This window comes from Sceloporus occidentalis, unplaced genomic scaffold (genome assembly GCF_023333645.1).
Source record: "Sceloporus occidentalis isolate IW3139 unplaced genomic scaffold, rSceOcc1.0.p SCAF_6, whole genome shotgun sequence".
Classification (NCBI taxonomy): Eukaryota; Metazoa; Chordata; class Lepidosauria; order Squamata; family Phrynosomatidae; genus Sceloporus; species Sceloporus occidentalis.
Window position 1 is genome coordinate 61,145,925 of NW_028316986.1, and position 16,814 is coordinate 61,162,738.

The following is a 16,814-nucleotide window of genomic DNA, read 5'->3' on the forward strand; positions in this document are numbered from 1 at the left end:
AGCAGGAAATTGGACAGAAAATAATCCAACTATTCCAGAGATGCACTTCATTAAATTGTCACAAAATGTTTTCCCCTGTGTTTTACTCTGTAGATATCTATTTTTTCTTTTGAAATGTGAATATATGACCTTGCCAACATTTGTCTTGGGTAGTACATTTATCTCTACAAGTAGTATTTATCTGATAATTCTTGTAGCTTGTGCATGATTTAGTAAATAGAACTTGAGAATGAACAGCACAATGCTAAAAGCATGGCGAAAATGCCCCTCACTGTCGCTAGAGGGCATATGGGTCATTTAGGGGGCATTTATTTATTTATTTGCAGAGAAGGGGTGCCAGGGTGTGTGTGACTCCCAACATGTCCTGGGGGCTAATGTAGCTCTCTGTCTTCTCACAATTGTCCCTCCCTGTTTTAGGTTATTATTGGACTACTAGTGCTCTGCTGTTGTAGTTCTTATGTTATTTTTCAGCAGAGTATCATTGTTTGGAAAGGTCAGAGTTTTGGTGGTAATAGGGCATAGCGATGGAAAAAAGTTTCAAAACTATAGTTGAGAATATCAGGTTGTAAAGTATGAGCTTTTATAAGGGTAGACTTTGCATGCATCCATATTAATACAGTGGAGCCTCCGCATATGCGGTCTTTTTATAGGCGGCTTTGAGCATAGGCGCTCAAAGCCGCCGGCGCACGCGGGGCGGCGCGTCCCATTCAATTGAATGGGCGTGCGCGCCTGTTGCGCCTCGCGTACCGCCGCGCCGCCGCACTGCCGCACACGAGCCCCATTGGAAACAATGGGGCTCGAGCATAGGCGGATTTTTTTATACGCGGAGGGATCCGGAACGGATCCCCCACATATAATAAAGTTCCACTGTATGTGTCAACAGAGGACTTAAGATTTGTATCAATTCATTCCTGTGTGTTAACATCTGTTAACATACACGTATCTACCAAACCAAAGCAGTAAGTTTGTGGCCTCCATGTCAGTGAGACCATGGCTCCACCTTAAGTTTTATAGCAAAATTTAATGGATTTTCTAAGGTGTTAAATCTTATTCTCAAAATAGGTTCATCATTTGAGATAGTTCTTTTAAGGCTATGGTTCAAAACACACTGCAGAAATAATCCAGGTTGAGACTGGTTTAACTGCCCTGGGAATTATAGTTTATTGTGGCACCAGAGTTCTCTGACAGAGAAGGCTAAATGTCTCACAAAACGACTGTTTCCAGAATTCCCTAGCATGCCCCTTTGCTGTGGTGTCAGTGGTTAATCTGCGAAGTTGCCAGATTGGCAGTTTGAGACCCAGGTGCATAATGGAGTGAGCTCCCATTACTAGTCCCAACTTCTGCCAACCTAGCAGTTCAAAAATATGTAAAAGTGCAAGCACATTCGTCCTTCCACATTTATGGCTTTGACTTTTGTGGATTTGATTATTCACAGATTTTATTAATATATTATCCCTAGCAATATCTAGGTCCTCCAGCACAACTCTTTAGTCAACTTTAACCAAAAGTCACACTGAAGGACCTAGAGATTCCTAGAGGCTTTTGTAGCTCTTCCAGCACAATTCTATAGCCAATGTCTTGCAGATGTTGACGACGGAGTTGCACTGGAGGACTTAGAAATTCCCAGAGAGGTGTTCTCTCAGGTAAAAATATAGTGTTTTGTTATTTGTGGTTTTCTCACATTCACGGGGCTCCTATGCCTAATCCCAGCGAATGAGTGTAGATAAATAGGTACCACTTCGGTGGGGAGGTAACAGCATTCCATGCAGTCATGCTGTCCACATGATCATGGAATCGTCTTTGACAATGCTGCTCCCTCATTTTAGTAGTGGAGATGAGCATTGCCCCCTACAGCCGGACATGATTTGACAACCTTGTCAAAGGGGAAACCATTACCTTTTTAATAATGCACATATATCTAAAACAGAGTTACTCTTTCATCTAATGTCATGAAGTACAGTAATAAAAATTTAGATGCTTAGTTGGGTGGCACTGGCAAGGAATGCCTTTCAAAGAAAGGTAACTATCCATGAGACAACTAACATTTACATCATTCCAAACATTTGAGCAATCATCTATTTCTGCAATACAGGAGTATATACATAGGCAGCATTCAGAAGGAACAAGCAGTTAACTCTGTGAAGATGGAACAGACAGTATGATGAAGATATAATGGTTTGTGAGGAGTTTAACCAACAGGAAAAGAAGAGGCTGTTCCAATAATGATAAAGAAGGGCACAAGAGATTAGACAGACACATTGGGGGGTTTAATATGGAATGATGATAGAATTCTGAAAGTAGATAGTGTGACCAGTAGAAACACAGGTAAACGTTATTGGCATTAATATTGAGAGAAGGAATGATTAATGGGAGGGAAATGAGATGCAAATATTAGCTATATCATTGAACTACAAATATTAACTATATCAAGGTAAACGGGAACTTTTCTTTCAAGTGTTTGCTGTGATCAGGAAGTTTATTTTGCAGTCTGAAACAGAAGATTCATAAGGATTCAGGACCCCAGAACTGTTTTTAGTGGGGAGGTGCAACAGGTTGTTATGTGTTTCCCCTATTTGCAGCAGGAGGACAAATTAATTTCCCATCTATTACCATTGAAATACTTCTAACTTTGAAAACTCTTACAAACACAATCTCTAGCTTATTCCTAAGTAGGTGCACACAGGATATATTGCAGGCATTCTTTACTGTTACTGCGGAAGGGATGTGAAGTGACTATAGCTGTCATAGGTATTTCTTAATGAATTATTGTTAGTACAGTTTTGATCAGTTATTCCTATGGAGGTTCAACTATGTACAGACCTTGGTGGTTTAATTTTGCCAGATCAATTGTGGGAGGCCCACCCCCTAGGGCCCACCCACCCTCCATTCTGGGCTCCTTATAAGGATCGTTTTCTAAGGTCCAAAACACACTGCAGAAATAATCCAGTTTGACACTGCTTTAACTGCTGTGGTTCGGTGCTTGGGAATTCTGGGAACTAGTATTGTGAGACATTTAGCCTTCTCTATCAGAGAACTCGGGTGCCACAATAAACTGCAGTTCCCAGGATTGCCTAGCACTCAGCCAGGGCAGTTAAAATGATCTCAAACTGGGTTATTTCTGCAGTGTGTTTTGGGCCTATCACCAAATAATGGACACAGAATGGCAACATTAGAGAAGCTGGAAAGGGGGCAATACTTTCTTTGGTCCCCTGAGTATTAACTTTTCAAATATAAAATGGTAAAATTAGAACTGGAAGAGAGAAAGAAGTCAAGGGGAAGTAAGAGGGATAATGTTGAGAGGAAGTTTACTTTGGGAGATGAACTCAAAAGATAGCATGAACTAGAGTTTCATCCGAAAGAATTTTCCTTTGAAACTTTGATTTGAGGGAAGAGATTTTTTTTTGTAGGTGAAACAAGAGGAGGGTGGCATTATACTTAATGACTTGCCCTTAGTAGTAAATGCAAAAGTGCAGAATGTTAAGGAAGAGGTTTGTGTGCAAATAGGAATAGGTCTTTAACTTTAACAGATGCTAACAGATGCTAATTTTATTTTTTTTCAAAAAGCTAGGGCCTCTTGTTTCTCTTACTACTGAGCCTCACCCCACTCACAACATCTCTTCAATATTTTAATGGGATGCGGGAAAATTCCACAGTTCATATCTGCTAAAAGGCAGATGTTTGGGTAGCAGTGGTGTCACCTTCCCTTAGGTGTCACCTGGTAAAGCTCACACCCCCGTGCCCCCTAGTAATGCCCCTGTTGTCAACCCTTCCTACTGTGTATACCAAAACAGTTCATGTGCTTTATTACAGGACAGTGCTGAGCTTCTGGTATGTAGCAACCCACAGTCCACCAAACACACACATTCCTCCTCACTAAAGTTGATGACAGACGTCTCAAACACACAGAAGTAGCTTGGATTTTGGAAGCTAAACTCAACCCAGAACTACACATTGTGTTGTTTGTTTAAAGTTTTACTTTTATTTTGGGGAAGTTGAGGTGGGATTTTTAATCATTTATTTAACAAGCAGTGTGTATTCCCCACCTCAAAACCTCTACCAAAATTAACTTTTCTTGTCTTTAAAAATATGAGCACTTTCTGTCTCCTTTTCATACACTTTAATTTCTGTAAACCATACAAAGTTTTTAGCATCTGGTATAACGACTATCAGCACTCTAGGAAGCCTCCTGAAACTGCTAGCCTTGTAGCTGCTTCTACACAGAAATGAGATGGAAGCAACTGCAAGGCACACATGTGTGGTGGCATCTTGCTTGCATTTCTTCTAGTTTCAGGAGGCTTCCTGGAGCACTTATAATGTCTTTCCATAGGCTGCCAAGTGGCCTGTGTGGCTTAAAAGAAAAAGTTTCAAAAAAGAAAAGAGAATGTTAAAGAAAAAATAAATGGGGGGGGGGCTGTTTTGGTGCTTGGGATGATGAATTTAGCAAGGAACTTTCAGGGAGATAAACATTATTAAAAAACACAAAACCCTGCAAGATTAAAAAAAAGCCAACCATCTTTTCCAGTGTCCATGTTTTAATAACACATTTATTTATTTATTTATTTATTTATTTGATTGATTGAATGATTAATTGATTGATTGATTTATATCCCACCTTTTTACTATACTGAAATCAAAAGCCACTTACAATAAATGTTTTCAATATGTCAGTATAACATTTGATTGCTAATGTAAGAGGACATAAACCTTGAAGTTGTTACCTTCTTGTTAATACCAAAAAAAGAGATGAAAAGTAATTCTTACTTTCAATATCTTGTTTCTGAGCTCTTTTGCATGGCATAAAATACTTCTGTGACTTTCATATACCAGCAAAAATCTACTTTTGAATTAACTATATCTAATTCTAACTTGGAAGTGGAAAACATCTTGCTATTATTATATAGTCTGGAGTTAGAAATACATACTAATCTAATGATCATCCAGTGATCCGCCACTAAATACCAATCAAATTTCTATCCATCTATTCTGCAGAAATGTGGGATGTGTGAGCTACCAACATGATACAATCAGGATCTCTAATATCTATTCTGCACGACCAGAAAGTCTGTCAGAGCTGGGTAAGGTAGGGTAGAGTAGGGTATGGTAGAATAATTCATTCTGCCAGTGGTTTCAATTTTTCATGTAGACAAGGAGCCCTCAGTATAATCCTGTGAATGCAGCATCTTGGGTTTTTCGATTAAAATAGTAATCTTTCTCTTTTAAATTGTAAGGAGATGAAAAAAAACCTAGAACTAGTAACTTGATGATCCTGTGACCATAACAACAGCTTCAATCGATCTTGGATGATACTGATTATCTAGACCCATTTCAAACTGGGTTCCGGGCGGGCTATGGAGTTGAGACTGCCATGGTCGCCTTGGTCGATGATCTCCGCCTGGGCATGGACAGGGGTAGCGTGTCCCTGTTAGTGCTCTTGGACATCTCAGCGGCTTTCGATACCATCAACCATGGTATCCTTCTGGATCGCCTGAGAGAGTTAGGAATTGGGGGCACTGCGCTCCAGTGGTTCCGTTTCTACCTCTCGGGCAGGTTCCAGATGGTGCAGCTGGGAGACGTGTGCTCCGATAAGAGGGCACTTACATCTGATGTCCCTCAAGGAGCCATTCTGTCTCCCATGCTATTTAACATTTACATGAAACCGCTGGGAGAGATCATCCGGAGACATGGGGCGCAGTGTTATCAGTACGCTGATGACACACAAATATATTTCTCTGTGTCTCCGACTGATGCAGTGACCAGGGATGGCATCTCTCCTCTTGATGCTTGTCTGGAGTCAGTAATGGGCTGGATGAGGGAAAACAGACTCAGACTGAATCCAGAGAAAACGGAAGTACTTGTGATAGGTTCCCCAGGTCCAGGTTTGGAGATTTGTCCACCTGTCCTAGACGGGGTCACGCTTCCCCTGAAGGACTCTGTTCGCAGTCTGGGGGTGCTCCTGGACTCGTCGCTTCACCTTACATCTCAGGTGGATGCGACGGTCAGGAGTACCTGTTATCAGCTTCGGTTGATACGCCAGCTGCAACCCTACCTGGGCCGGGGGGACCTTGAAACAGTGTTACACGCTCTGGTGACCTCTCGTTTGGATTTCTGCAATGCGCTTTACATGGGGCAACCCTTGTAACAAACCCGGAAGCTTCAACTGGTCCAGAATATGGCAGCAAGGCTGGTCACTGGATCTTCCAGGGCCAGCCATATAACACCGGTACTTAAAGATCTACATTGGCTGCCTATTCGCTTCCGGGCACAATACATGGTGTTGGTTATCACCTATAAAGCCCTAAATGGCTTGGGCCCAGGGTACTTAGAGGACCGCCTCTCTCCATATAATCCGCCCCGCACTCTCAGATCGGGTGATAAACATCTCCTAAGAGTTCCAGATGCTAGACGAGCCATTACTACACAAAGGGCCTTTTCCACCTCGGCCCCTAAGCTCTGGAACTCGATCCCCGACGAGCTCCGCTTGACCCCCTCCCTAGCCCAATTGAAAAAAGGGCTGAAAACGTATCTTTTCAAACAGGCATACCCCCAATAGCCCTGTTGTGATCCCTCTCCCCCTCACCGTTGTTACAATTGCTGCTAGCTTGGAATTGTTGTTGTTGTTGTTTTATATAATGTTTTAGATAATGTAATTGTAAATTTCTGACAATGTTTTTATTGTAAATTGTATGTTGTTGGATTGCAAAATCCACCATTGTAACCCGCCTTGATCTCTGGAAAGGCGGGCTAGAAATAAAGCTTTTATTATTTATTTATTTATTATTATTATTAACAGATGCTAATGAACTAATTATTACAATCAACTGCCACCATCAAATATATACTTTAATCTTAAAATCTCTTCAGGCATTGTTTTCAATCCATGTAGAGCATTGAAGGGACCAGAAGTTACTTCCAACCTTGTTTAAAAGGAATATACATCTTGAGGTTTGAAGAAATGTAGTTTTCTTAAACTTTGAAAAAAATTGGAGGGGGCTTAAGTGATTCTGAGGGCCACAAAACTAACTGAGGGCTACATGCAATCCACAGTTGCTGAAGATGGAGATGGAGATGGGCATTCTAGTTATATCCACTTCCATGCTGATACATAACCTATTCTACAGATCTTTTCCCACAGCAAAGTTGGTTTGGAAGAGGTGAGGCTGGAGTGTACATTCATAGCTACCGCTACAAAGTTTGAAAATAGAATACCTGGAGAGGGCTGATTTTATCTCCATTTTAGAAAAAGTTTTAATCTACTATTTTGGTAGTTCAAGCTGCTGTTAAATGGAAAGGATAAGACTTGGCCAGTCTGATTAATTGGCATTTCTACTGGGAACCAGTGTAATTCTTAGAATGTGGGACTTGGGAGAACTAGCATCTGGTCACCAGTAATCCATAAATCTCAAGGGGTAACTTTGGGCCTATTTCTCTGTGTTTCTTTGCTTGATCTTGCTCACAGGTTGTTGCAAGGATAGCCCAGAGAGGAGGAGAATCAAGAACACCACTTTGTGATTATTGAGGAGAAAGTAGGGTATATGTATAACTAATAAATAACCCCACTCCAAGCAGATATTAAATTATTCATTTATATTATTCATGTTTTCTTATATAGGGGAATACATTAAAAATTGGAGGCCGAGATACTTTCTATTGAAGACGGATGGCTCTTTCATAGGATATAAGGAGAAGCCTCAAGATGTGGATCTGCCATATCCTCTTAATAATTTTTCAGTGGCAAGTAAGTATCTTCAATAATGTTTATTTTAAGGGTCCACAAAACTCACTGAAAACTGAGAAGTCTTTTCAAATGCATACATTTTAGTGTTTCCCCAAAATTCCTTGACATTCTCTTGAGAAAGTTCACCTACTAATATTGGGGGCTGTTTAGGGATGATATTTTTTCAACAGCATATTCAGTTTTTTAGAATTGGTCAGTAAAATGGAATAAACAAATACAGTTTGCCCTTAGTATCTGGGTTTAATCCATTTTGGACACCCCTGTAGATTCCAAAAACTGCGGGACCTCAAGTTCTGTGGTTTTTAATGATGGCATATACGTGCGCAGCCATGCTGTCTCAGCCGCATATGTGTACCACCATCAGGACCAGTAGGGCTTGCCATCCATGGATTCTCAGATCCGTGGATGGCAAGCCCATGGTTGGGGCAGGCAGACTGAATAGGCATCAGGCTTGTTCAACTTAGTTGCATTAGTGGCAAGACCTAATCACCTGCAAGTCTCAATGAATTTGCTGAATAAAAGCCCTAACAGTCCACTGCATGATACATTGATTGTCATATATCAAGAAGGAACTGAAGCAATTGGATTTATAACTTCCCTATTTAAAACAGTTTCAGTGCCTACGAATTTGTTTCCAGGCACACTTTGAAAGTGCTGCTTAGGACCTATAAAGGTTCTGTGTGTCTTAAGTCTAGACTGAAAGATCGCATCTTCCTTTATCAACCTGCCAGAGTCTTAAGATCCTCAGGAGAGGGCTTTCTCTCAGTTCTACCACCATCATGGCCCTGTCTGGTGAAGCCATGAGGAAAATGCAATGCAATGCAATGAAATAAAATAAAGATGTCTGGCTTCAGAATTTACTAATGTGATTCCTTCTGTGAAAGTTATTTCCTGTTTTCCTAAATGTATGATATACATAAAAAAATATTAATTGGTTCAGCTTTGTCCTATTAAGAACAATGGCTCACAAATTCTGGCATAATTATTCATTTGACTTTGCCTCATCCAGGTGGGGAGAGCTAACTCTTTACCTATTTACTTCAGTTGCCAACTCCAAATGTCCATGTTTCTGTTCCAGAGTGGAGAGAGGCTGCAGCTTTCTCAAATATGCATTTCTGAGGAGATGGTCCAAAGCTCTTCTTTATCTATTTCCTCAATTTCCAGTTCTAGCAAAGGTTATAGTGAAATGGGTAAGAAATGGCTCCAACACTATAGTTGTACTATACTGTTTGAGGCCATTGTGGTTCATTCCACTACTCCAGCTTTCCAAAGGCAGAGATATGCATCTGCCTCGAATGTTGGCTCTAATGTTGCATTCTGGTGGGTAAGTTCTCCACCCATACCTCAAATGCTACTGCTCACAGAATTGCAAATACAGCTGTACCTTCTCCTAGATTTATGGCAATCCTCTCCATCTCCAGGAAGGACACCACTAGATTTTACAACTATAAATGGAGGAAATTCTGTATCTTTGCAGTGTCAAGATCAAAATCAAAACCTGCATCTCCAATAGTGGTCTCCACAGTGCTGCACTTCCACCAACCTTTACAAGAATAAGGACTCATATTCTCTTCTCTCACAGTTTACCTGGTTGCTGTTTTGGCTTACCAGCCACCTTTTCAATCACCGGCCACCTTATTTTCTGATCCATTGGTCAAATAATTATTCAGATGCTTGGCACATCTATATCCACCTGTGTCTCCATCTACGCTCCTGTGTTAATTGTCCCTGGTTATGTCTTTACTCACACATGTCCTTTGAGCCATTTGCTATCATTGATGAGTACCTGCTTACCTTGACAGTGGAATTCTTCATCATTATCACTTCTGCGAGGCAAACAAGTGAACCCATGGCTGTACATTCTGACAGACCTTTTCTGGTGTTCCAAAGAACAAGTTGTTTTGTGAGCATTGCTTTGAATCTGAAAGTTGTCCCATAGTTCCATCTGAGTGAAGATATCGTACTTCCTTCATCTCATCCAAATCTATTGTCTTCTGTGGAAAGGTTGCTTCATTGTCTTGATGTCCAAAGGGCTTTTGCTTTCTGTATTCAGTGCCCTGCTCCTTTTTTGTCACTTCAACAGGCTATTCATCTGTTATGGTGGCTCTAAGAAAGGTTTTCCAAATTAGTTGTGCAGATGATAAGACTCTCTTACAAACCAGCTGAACGATCTGTTCCTATCAGACTGAGGGTGCACTCTAGAAGAGTGTTTGAAATATTGGCTACTATACTTCGCAGTGTACCTATGTAGTTGCAGCCTTCCACATTTATCTGTTCCTGTATGTAGGCTTGACTGCAGAGCCTTCACAGATGCCCATTTTGGACATGCTGTCTTGTCTTCTTTTATTCAATGACCTGGCCCATCATCTTCTGGTAAGCTTTACCTTCATCCACTTGTGTGAGGCAAAGAGACTATGAAGAAGAAGAAGAAGAAGAAGAAGAAGAAGAAGAAGAAGAAGAAGAAGAAGAAGAGTTTGTTCACCTGTAATTGTGTTTCTCTGAGTGGTACAGTCGGATCTTGTTATCCACTGCAGTTTGGTTCCAGGATCCCCTGTGGATAACAAAATCCATGGATGCTGAAGTCCCATTAAATATAATGGCATAGCAAAATGGTGTCCCCTATATAAAATGGAAAATCAAGGTTTGCTATTTGGAATTTATACTTTTTTAAAAAATATTTTGAAGCCATGGATGCTTAAATCCGTGGATAAAAAATCTATGGTTAACTGTATTTTGCATCCGCACACAAACCTACCCTACCTCCTTTCTTTCTTGTCCCTCTGGGCTGCATTGTGGACTTCAAAACTGATGGGACAGTAGCTATGTGGGCAGAGCCATGTACTCATCTCTAGGAGGTTTTGAACGGGTTGTGCAGATGCAAAACCCATTTATGTGAGGGCACAGATGGCCACTCAAAGAATCATAGTTAAAAGTAAGCAATTTGTTCTTCTTGTTTGATTCCACGGCTATACAGCATCCCCCGAAGTTTGTTTTTGCCCTCCATGCTATTCAAAGCTACATGAAACTTCTGGGAAATTTTATCCTGAATTTTTGGATTGGGTGTCACCAGCATTCTGATGACACTGAACTCTATCCATCTTTTCATCAAATTTTCTTGGTACTAAAGCTTTCTTGGTACTGATGTGCTGATGGAATAGAAGTGGGCAAACAAATTAAAGAAGCTTAATCCATACAAGACAGAAACCAGTCAAAAGATAGACCAGGGATTAGGGATTTCTATACAGGATTACACTCCCCTAAAATTTTAGGTTTCTAGTTTGGGCATTCTCTTGACTTTATATCTGAACCTGGAGGACTCAGTCTCAGTGGTGGGCAGGAGTGTCTTTGCACAGTTAAAGCTAGTGTGCAAGCTATGCCCAGTCCTGCAGATGTCTTATCTTGATATGGTGATCGTGCCTTGGATCACATACTTTTTGGATTACTGTAACATATATCTCATTTGTTAAAACAAATTCATTGGCTATTGGTTCATTTCCAGACAAAATGCAAATTGCCAGTTACAATCTTTTTGTTTTATGCCTTCCAGTAATTTCTGACTCATGGCAATCCTATGGTGATCCTATAACAGAGTTTTCTTGGTAAGATTTTTTCAGAGAAGGTTTGCCATTGCCTCATCCAGTGGGTTTCCATGACTAAGTAGGGATTTGAAGCCTGGATTCCAAGAGTCCTAGTCTTACCCTCAAATCACTACACTACTCATGGTTCACCATCACAGGTATTGTTGAAGAGGAAATGAGACAGTTGTTTTAGTGGCTGCTCTCAGACTATGAAATCCTTCCCTTTGGAAGCTAGGTTGGCCTTTTCTGTGCTTTTTTCCTGCTAGAAAGTGAATACCTTCTTGTTTGTAGAAGGTCTTTTAATTTTTGTTTTTACTTAGTACTACAACTACAACAATACTATTGTTACTATAATTATTATATTCCAGAGTTTAGGGACCGCCTCTGAGAAGTCCTTTTCTTGTGTGCTTGCAGTGGTAGTGGGACCAAAAGAAGGGGATCTCAGAGCCTGGCTGGCTCATTCAGGGGGATATGGTTTGCCAAATAGCCTGGACCTGAGCCATATAGGACTTTATAGGTCATAATCAACACTTTGAATTGTGCTCCCAAACAAACTGGAAGCCATTATGTTTGTTTAAATGTTTTTTTTTTAATTTTTCTGTTTTGAATTGTTTTAACTTTTGATTTTAACTTACATTGTGAGTTGCCTTGATCTCATACTGGGAGAAAGACAAGATATAAATCAATAAATAAAATAATAACTAAGAATAAAATAATCCACTGATATGCTTCAGATGATGGTGGAACTGACAAGCTGCAAGTTTCCTAGGATTCTTAGGGTACTTTTAATGATACTTCTGCTACAGTGCCCTCATCTTCATTATCCATAACACTAGTATCAACTGTACAGAGTATATCCTTACTGCAGACAGCCATTCTTATGGTCACAGCTTTCATGGTAGTAAACATAAATAGAGCATCCAGGTGTCTACAGTCTCCTTGATAGTGCCCCATTTCAGTGCCCATTCAAAAGGAATTTCAGTGACAACCCTTGCTGCAGCACCCGAATCACCATGGGATTCTGTCACTAGGTCAGTCCCCTCATTGTTAGTTCTAATTTCTTTATTATCACGTTTCTTCTTAGATGGCTAGCTAGCAGCTCCCCCTTTCATCACTCAGACTTGCTTTTTGTTGTTGTTGTTATAGCACTTGAAGAGTGGTGTAGTAGTTTGAATGTTGGACTATGACATTGGAGACGAGTTTGAATCCTGGCTTGGTCATGTAAACCCATTGGATGACATTGGGCAAGTCATACTCAGCCTCAGATGACAATGGCAAACAACCACTGAAGAAACATGCCAAGAAAAACCCAGGATAGGTTCACTTTAGGGTCACCATAAGTCGGAAATAACTTGAAGGCACACAACAGTGTCAAACCTGGAGAAAAAAAAATCAGCTTGCTTTTTTGTTAAAGCTCAACTTTATAGATGTCTTTATAACATTTGGACAACCATTTTTGGATCCAATAGAAAATTGAAAGCATTTTCAAACAAATTCTGTTACAGTAGGCGCTTGGTATCTGCTGAGCATTGGTTTCAGGATCCCTCATGGATACCAAAATCTGCTCAAGTATCATTAAATACACTAACATAGTAAAATGATGTCCCTTATATAAAATGGCAAAATCAAGGTTTGCTTTTTGGAATTTATATTTTAAAAATATTTTCAAACTATGAGTGGTTGAATCCATGGATAAAGAATCCATAGACATGGAGGGCCAACTGTACATTCCAGAATTTATTCTGTTATAGTTGATTTTGTATTGTGAAAAAAAAATCTCTTTGATATGGCCATATAAGAAAGTAATAAGACTTGAATCTGTGGTCAAAAATCATACCTTTCAGCCCTATTAGTAAAGATTGCCAACTGCCAGTCATATTTAGGTTGGTACCAGCTGTTCTTGTGAGACAAAACCACTGATGGAGCATCTGTCATAAGATAAGAAATAAGTGACTTGTTTGTTCTTTGCTGAAGTAGGGAACATATGCTGGGAGCAGCGCAGATAAGCTAAATATGCTGCAGATTGTTCTTCAAAGTCTCTGTTCAGTGTAGTTACTTTGAGAAAGTATTCCTGTCTTTACTCAAGGGTTTTCAACCAAGACACAATACCAGGAAAAATATTATAATGAATTATAAAGGAGTATGTTTGCAAATATCTGGATGTCAATGCAGTGATTACTAGGAGCAAGCACACGTTTGTCAAGAACAAATTTGCCAAACTAATCTCTCAAGCTAGTCACTAGTTTAGTAGATGGAGGGAATGCTGTAGGTGCCATTTACCTGCATTTCAGCAAATTCAGCAAATTCCTTCATTATCTTTTTATCAACAAATGAATGAAATATGATATAGATAAGACTGTCAGATGGATGCAAAATTGGTTGGAAAACTGTTTGAAGAGTTGTAATCAATGGCTTCTCTTCAAAGTGGAGGGAAGTCTTGTGTAGAGTGCTGCAGGGTTCTGTCCTGGGGCCAACACTTTTCAATATTTTTTTTTCAGTGACTTGGATGATGGGTTAAAGTGAATCCTTATCAACTCTGAAAAAGATACAAAACTGGATCTGGTAGTTAACGCATGGCAAGATCCAAAAGGACTCTAATAAACTAGAAAATTGGGCTGAAACTAATATTAAAAAGATCAACAGAAACAAATGTTTCTATATTTAGGCCATAAAAAATAAAATGTGTTGGTATAGGATAGGTTATCCTTGGCTTAACAAGTAGTACATGTGAAAAGGACCTTAGAGTTATTGATGATCTTGTTGAATATGATCCCCCAGTGTGATGCTGCAGCAAAGAAGGCAAATAATATTTTAGCCTACATTAATAGAACCGTAATTTCCAAAACAAGGGAAGTAATAGTCCCAATATTTTGTGCACTATTCAGGCCTCATCTGGAGTATTGCATTTTTTTTACTCATATACTGCTTCAAGGATGTGTGTGCAATGTCCACATGTAGTTGTAAAGGGGGGGGCCAAGGGTAAAAAGTTTGACTATCACTATTTTAGTGATACATGGTTTGCTGCTACTCATTGTTCAAGCATTTAATTCTGTCATATGTTGCATCAGGAAAAAATTATTGAAGATATGAGCCAGAATTATACATGGGCTATGTAATTATTAACACAAACATAAGCTCATGTATAATTCTGGCTCATATCTTTGATAAATTTTTCTGGATGCAACATATGACAAAATTAAATGCTTGAACAATGGATAGCAGCAAACTATGTATTTAGTAACATAGTGATAGTCAAATTATCTCAGCTCCTTGTCCATTTACTTTAGCAGGCATCAACTTCAAGAAGAGAAGGAGGTCTGTTTTGCTGACATTTGGGGTACAGGTCAATGATATGAAACGAGCTTGTTTCTGATTGTTGCAGTTTTGTTCACGGATGGTAGAGGAGTGGAAATGTCATCCACCAACCTCCCGATTGCCAGCAGAACAGACCTCCTCCTCTCTGTGTGGCTAATGCCTGATAAAGTAGATTTAAGAGGGTAGTTAAGATCATGGCAATACTCCCACAATTCTGACTATGTAGATATCGTGGCTATGGATCAGTTACAGCTGCACAACTCCAAATTATGTTGATTCTTTAAACCAGCAATGTCCAAACTCTGGCCCTCCAATTTTGGAGTTGTTACTAATTTCAAGAAATTTTAATGGGAGAATTTTAATATGCTAAATAGCTGCAATAGTTTGGGCTTGGGAGAAGGGAAAGGTTGAGGTTAAATGGTTAAACATTTAACAATTGAACATTGTAACTTCCAATAAATTTTGAACAGATGATACAGTATTGTTGTACTTTTCTTTTTCTTTTGGAACTGCCAGGTTTTGGGCTGTCTTAATTGGTTTTCCAGCTTTGCAAAGTAATTACAGCTTGAAGCAAACTTTGTCATCTGTGATTCAGAATGGTGTAAGATAAACAAAATGTTTTAATATACAGCTTGTAGTCAAGGGTTGTTCAGGAGAGTTTAACAGAACAGTGTCATTTAATGCAGTTTTCATTTCAAGCTGGTAGTTACTATAAGTTACAGTATTTTTGAATGTGCCAAACATTTTAGGGGTGTGACATTCAGTAAATGAGGCAGCACTAAAGGGACGTCTTTCTTAAACAGGCTTTGGCAAGCCTGAGGCTTTCATGTTTCCTCTTTCTTCCCCTTTCACATTATTGTGAGGACACTGGAAATTTTAAGTCCTGCTTTTAAACTAACAGATATACCTTATTGCAACTAACCATGTAAAATTCTTGTTAGTTCTTCCTGCATTTTCTAGATGCACTCATTCTCTGTGGAAGTATGAGGTGGAATATTCAGTGACTTTTGAGGGGTCTTAAATTCTAAGAACTTTCACATGGTGTGGGATCAGCTGGGATGTTTGTTTTTTTACCTTAAAATGTCCCACGCCATAATGTAATGTTATTTTCCAATGAAGTCATAAGGTAACTCTTCTCCCCCCCCCAGCTATACCACATGATACTATGTTATAAAATAACAATGTTCCTATGCACATTCATGCCCAAGGTTATGGTTGCCTTCCATGGTTTTCTTTTTAAAAAACAGTCCAAATCAAAAAGAAGTGATAAATCATGAGCCACTTTGTATTAAAAAGTAAATTTGCTTCCTTGAAAGTTACTGATATTTTATTCAGCTGTGAAGATAAACTCTGTTGATGACCATTTTTATTTCACTTAGTCAAAATGCTGGCAAAAATGGGCTGACTTCCACCAAAAATGGATCATGCCATGTTTGTGATCTGGGCTTGAGAATCATATAATCATATAATAGCGTTGGAAGAGACCAAGGGTCATTCAGTTGAAGGCCCTGCCATGAAGGAACACAGAATCAAAGTCCCCCCCCCCCCGACAGATGGCCATTCAGCCTCTGTTTAAAAACCTCCAAAGAAGGAGACTCCATCACACTCGGAAGGAGAAGAAGAAAAAAAATAATTGTTTGAGAGCAGTAGCAGAACTGCAGGTAAATTGTTTGAGAATAATAATAATAATAATAATAATAATATATTTTTATTTGTATTTTCTCACCTCTCCCAAGTGGATTGAGGCGAGATTACAACCCAATATAATATACAATATGCAAATACAAATCACAACAATAAAAACAGCAATAGAATATAATAGAATATAAAAATAGATAACGATTAAAAACGATACTATCAAAGCGAAAAAGGAGAGAGATGTTTCAGTCTAATAACAACAACTTTCTAACAATGTACCAACAGTTCTGCTACTGCTCTCAAACAATTTCTTTTTCCAGAGTGCATCATTAGAACACTACCAGGCAACCACAAATAATAACTACAGGTGATTTACATAACTTTAAAGTAGACTATGAAGACAATGAAATAGTTCAAGATTCCCCATATCTTGTCTCAAGAATTAGGTAGAATGAAGACTGCAGTCAAGCAATCAGAAGACTAGGACTTGGAAGGACAGCTATGAAGGAATTAGACAAGAACCTGAAGTTCAAGGATGAATAATTGAA

At 39.3% G+C, this 16,814-nt stretch overlaps 1 protein-coding gene across 2 annotated transcripts in view; it reads left to right on the forward strand.

Moving 5' to 3' along the window:
* AKT3 (AKT serine/threonine kinase 3) overlaps window positions 1-16,814 on the forward strand; it is a 189,151-nt gene that overhangs the window by 102,853 nt on the left and 69,484 nt on the right. The window contains exons 3-4 of one of the 2 annotated variants that reach the window (XM_089529831.1): window positions 7,045-7,151; window positions 7,610-7,735. Coding sequence is in view for 1 of the 2 variants with exons in the window: in XM_089529830.1 (XP_089385956.1) it covers window positions 7,610-7,735 (126 nt within the window). In the remaining variant the exon portion in view is untranslated. The remainder of the gene's footprint in view (window positions 1-7,044; window positions 7,152-7,609; window positions 7,736-16,814) is intronic. The other variant, XM_089529830.1, reaches the window with a different exon arrangement.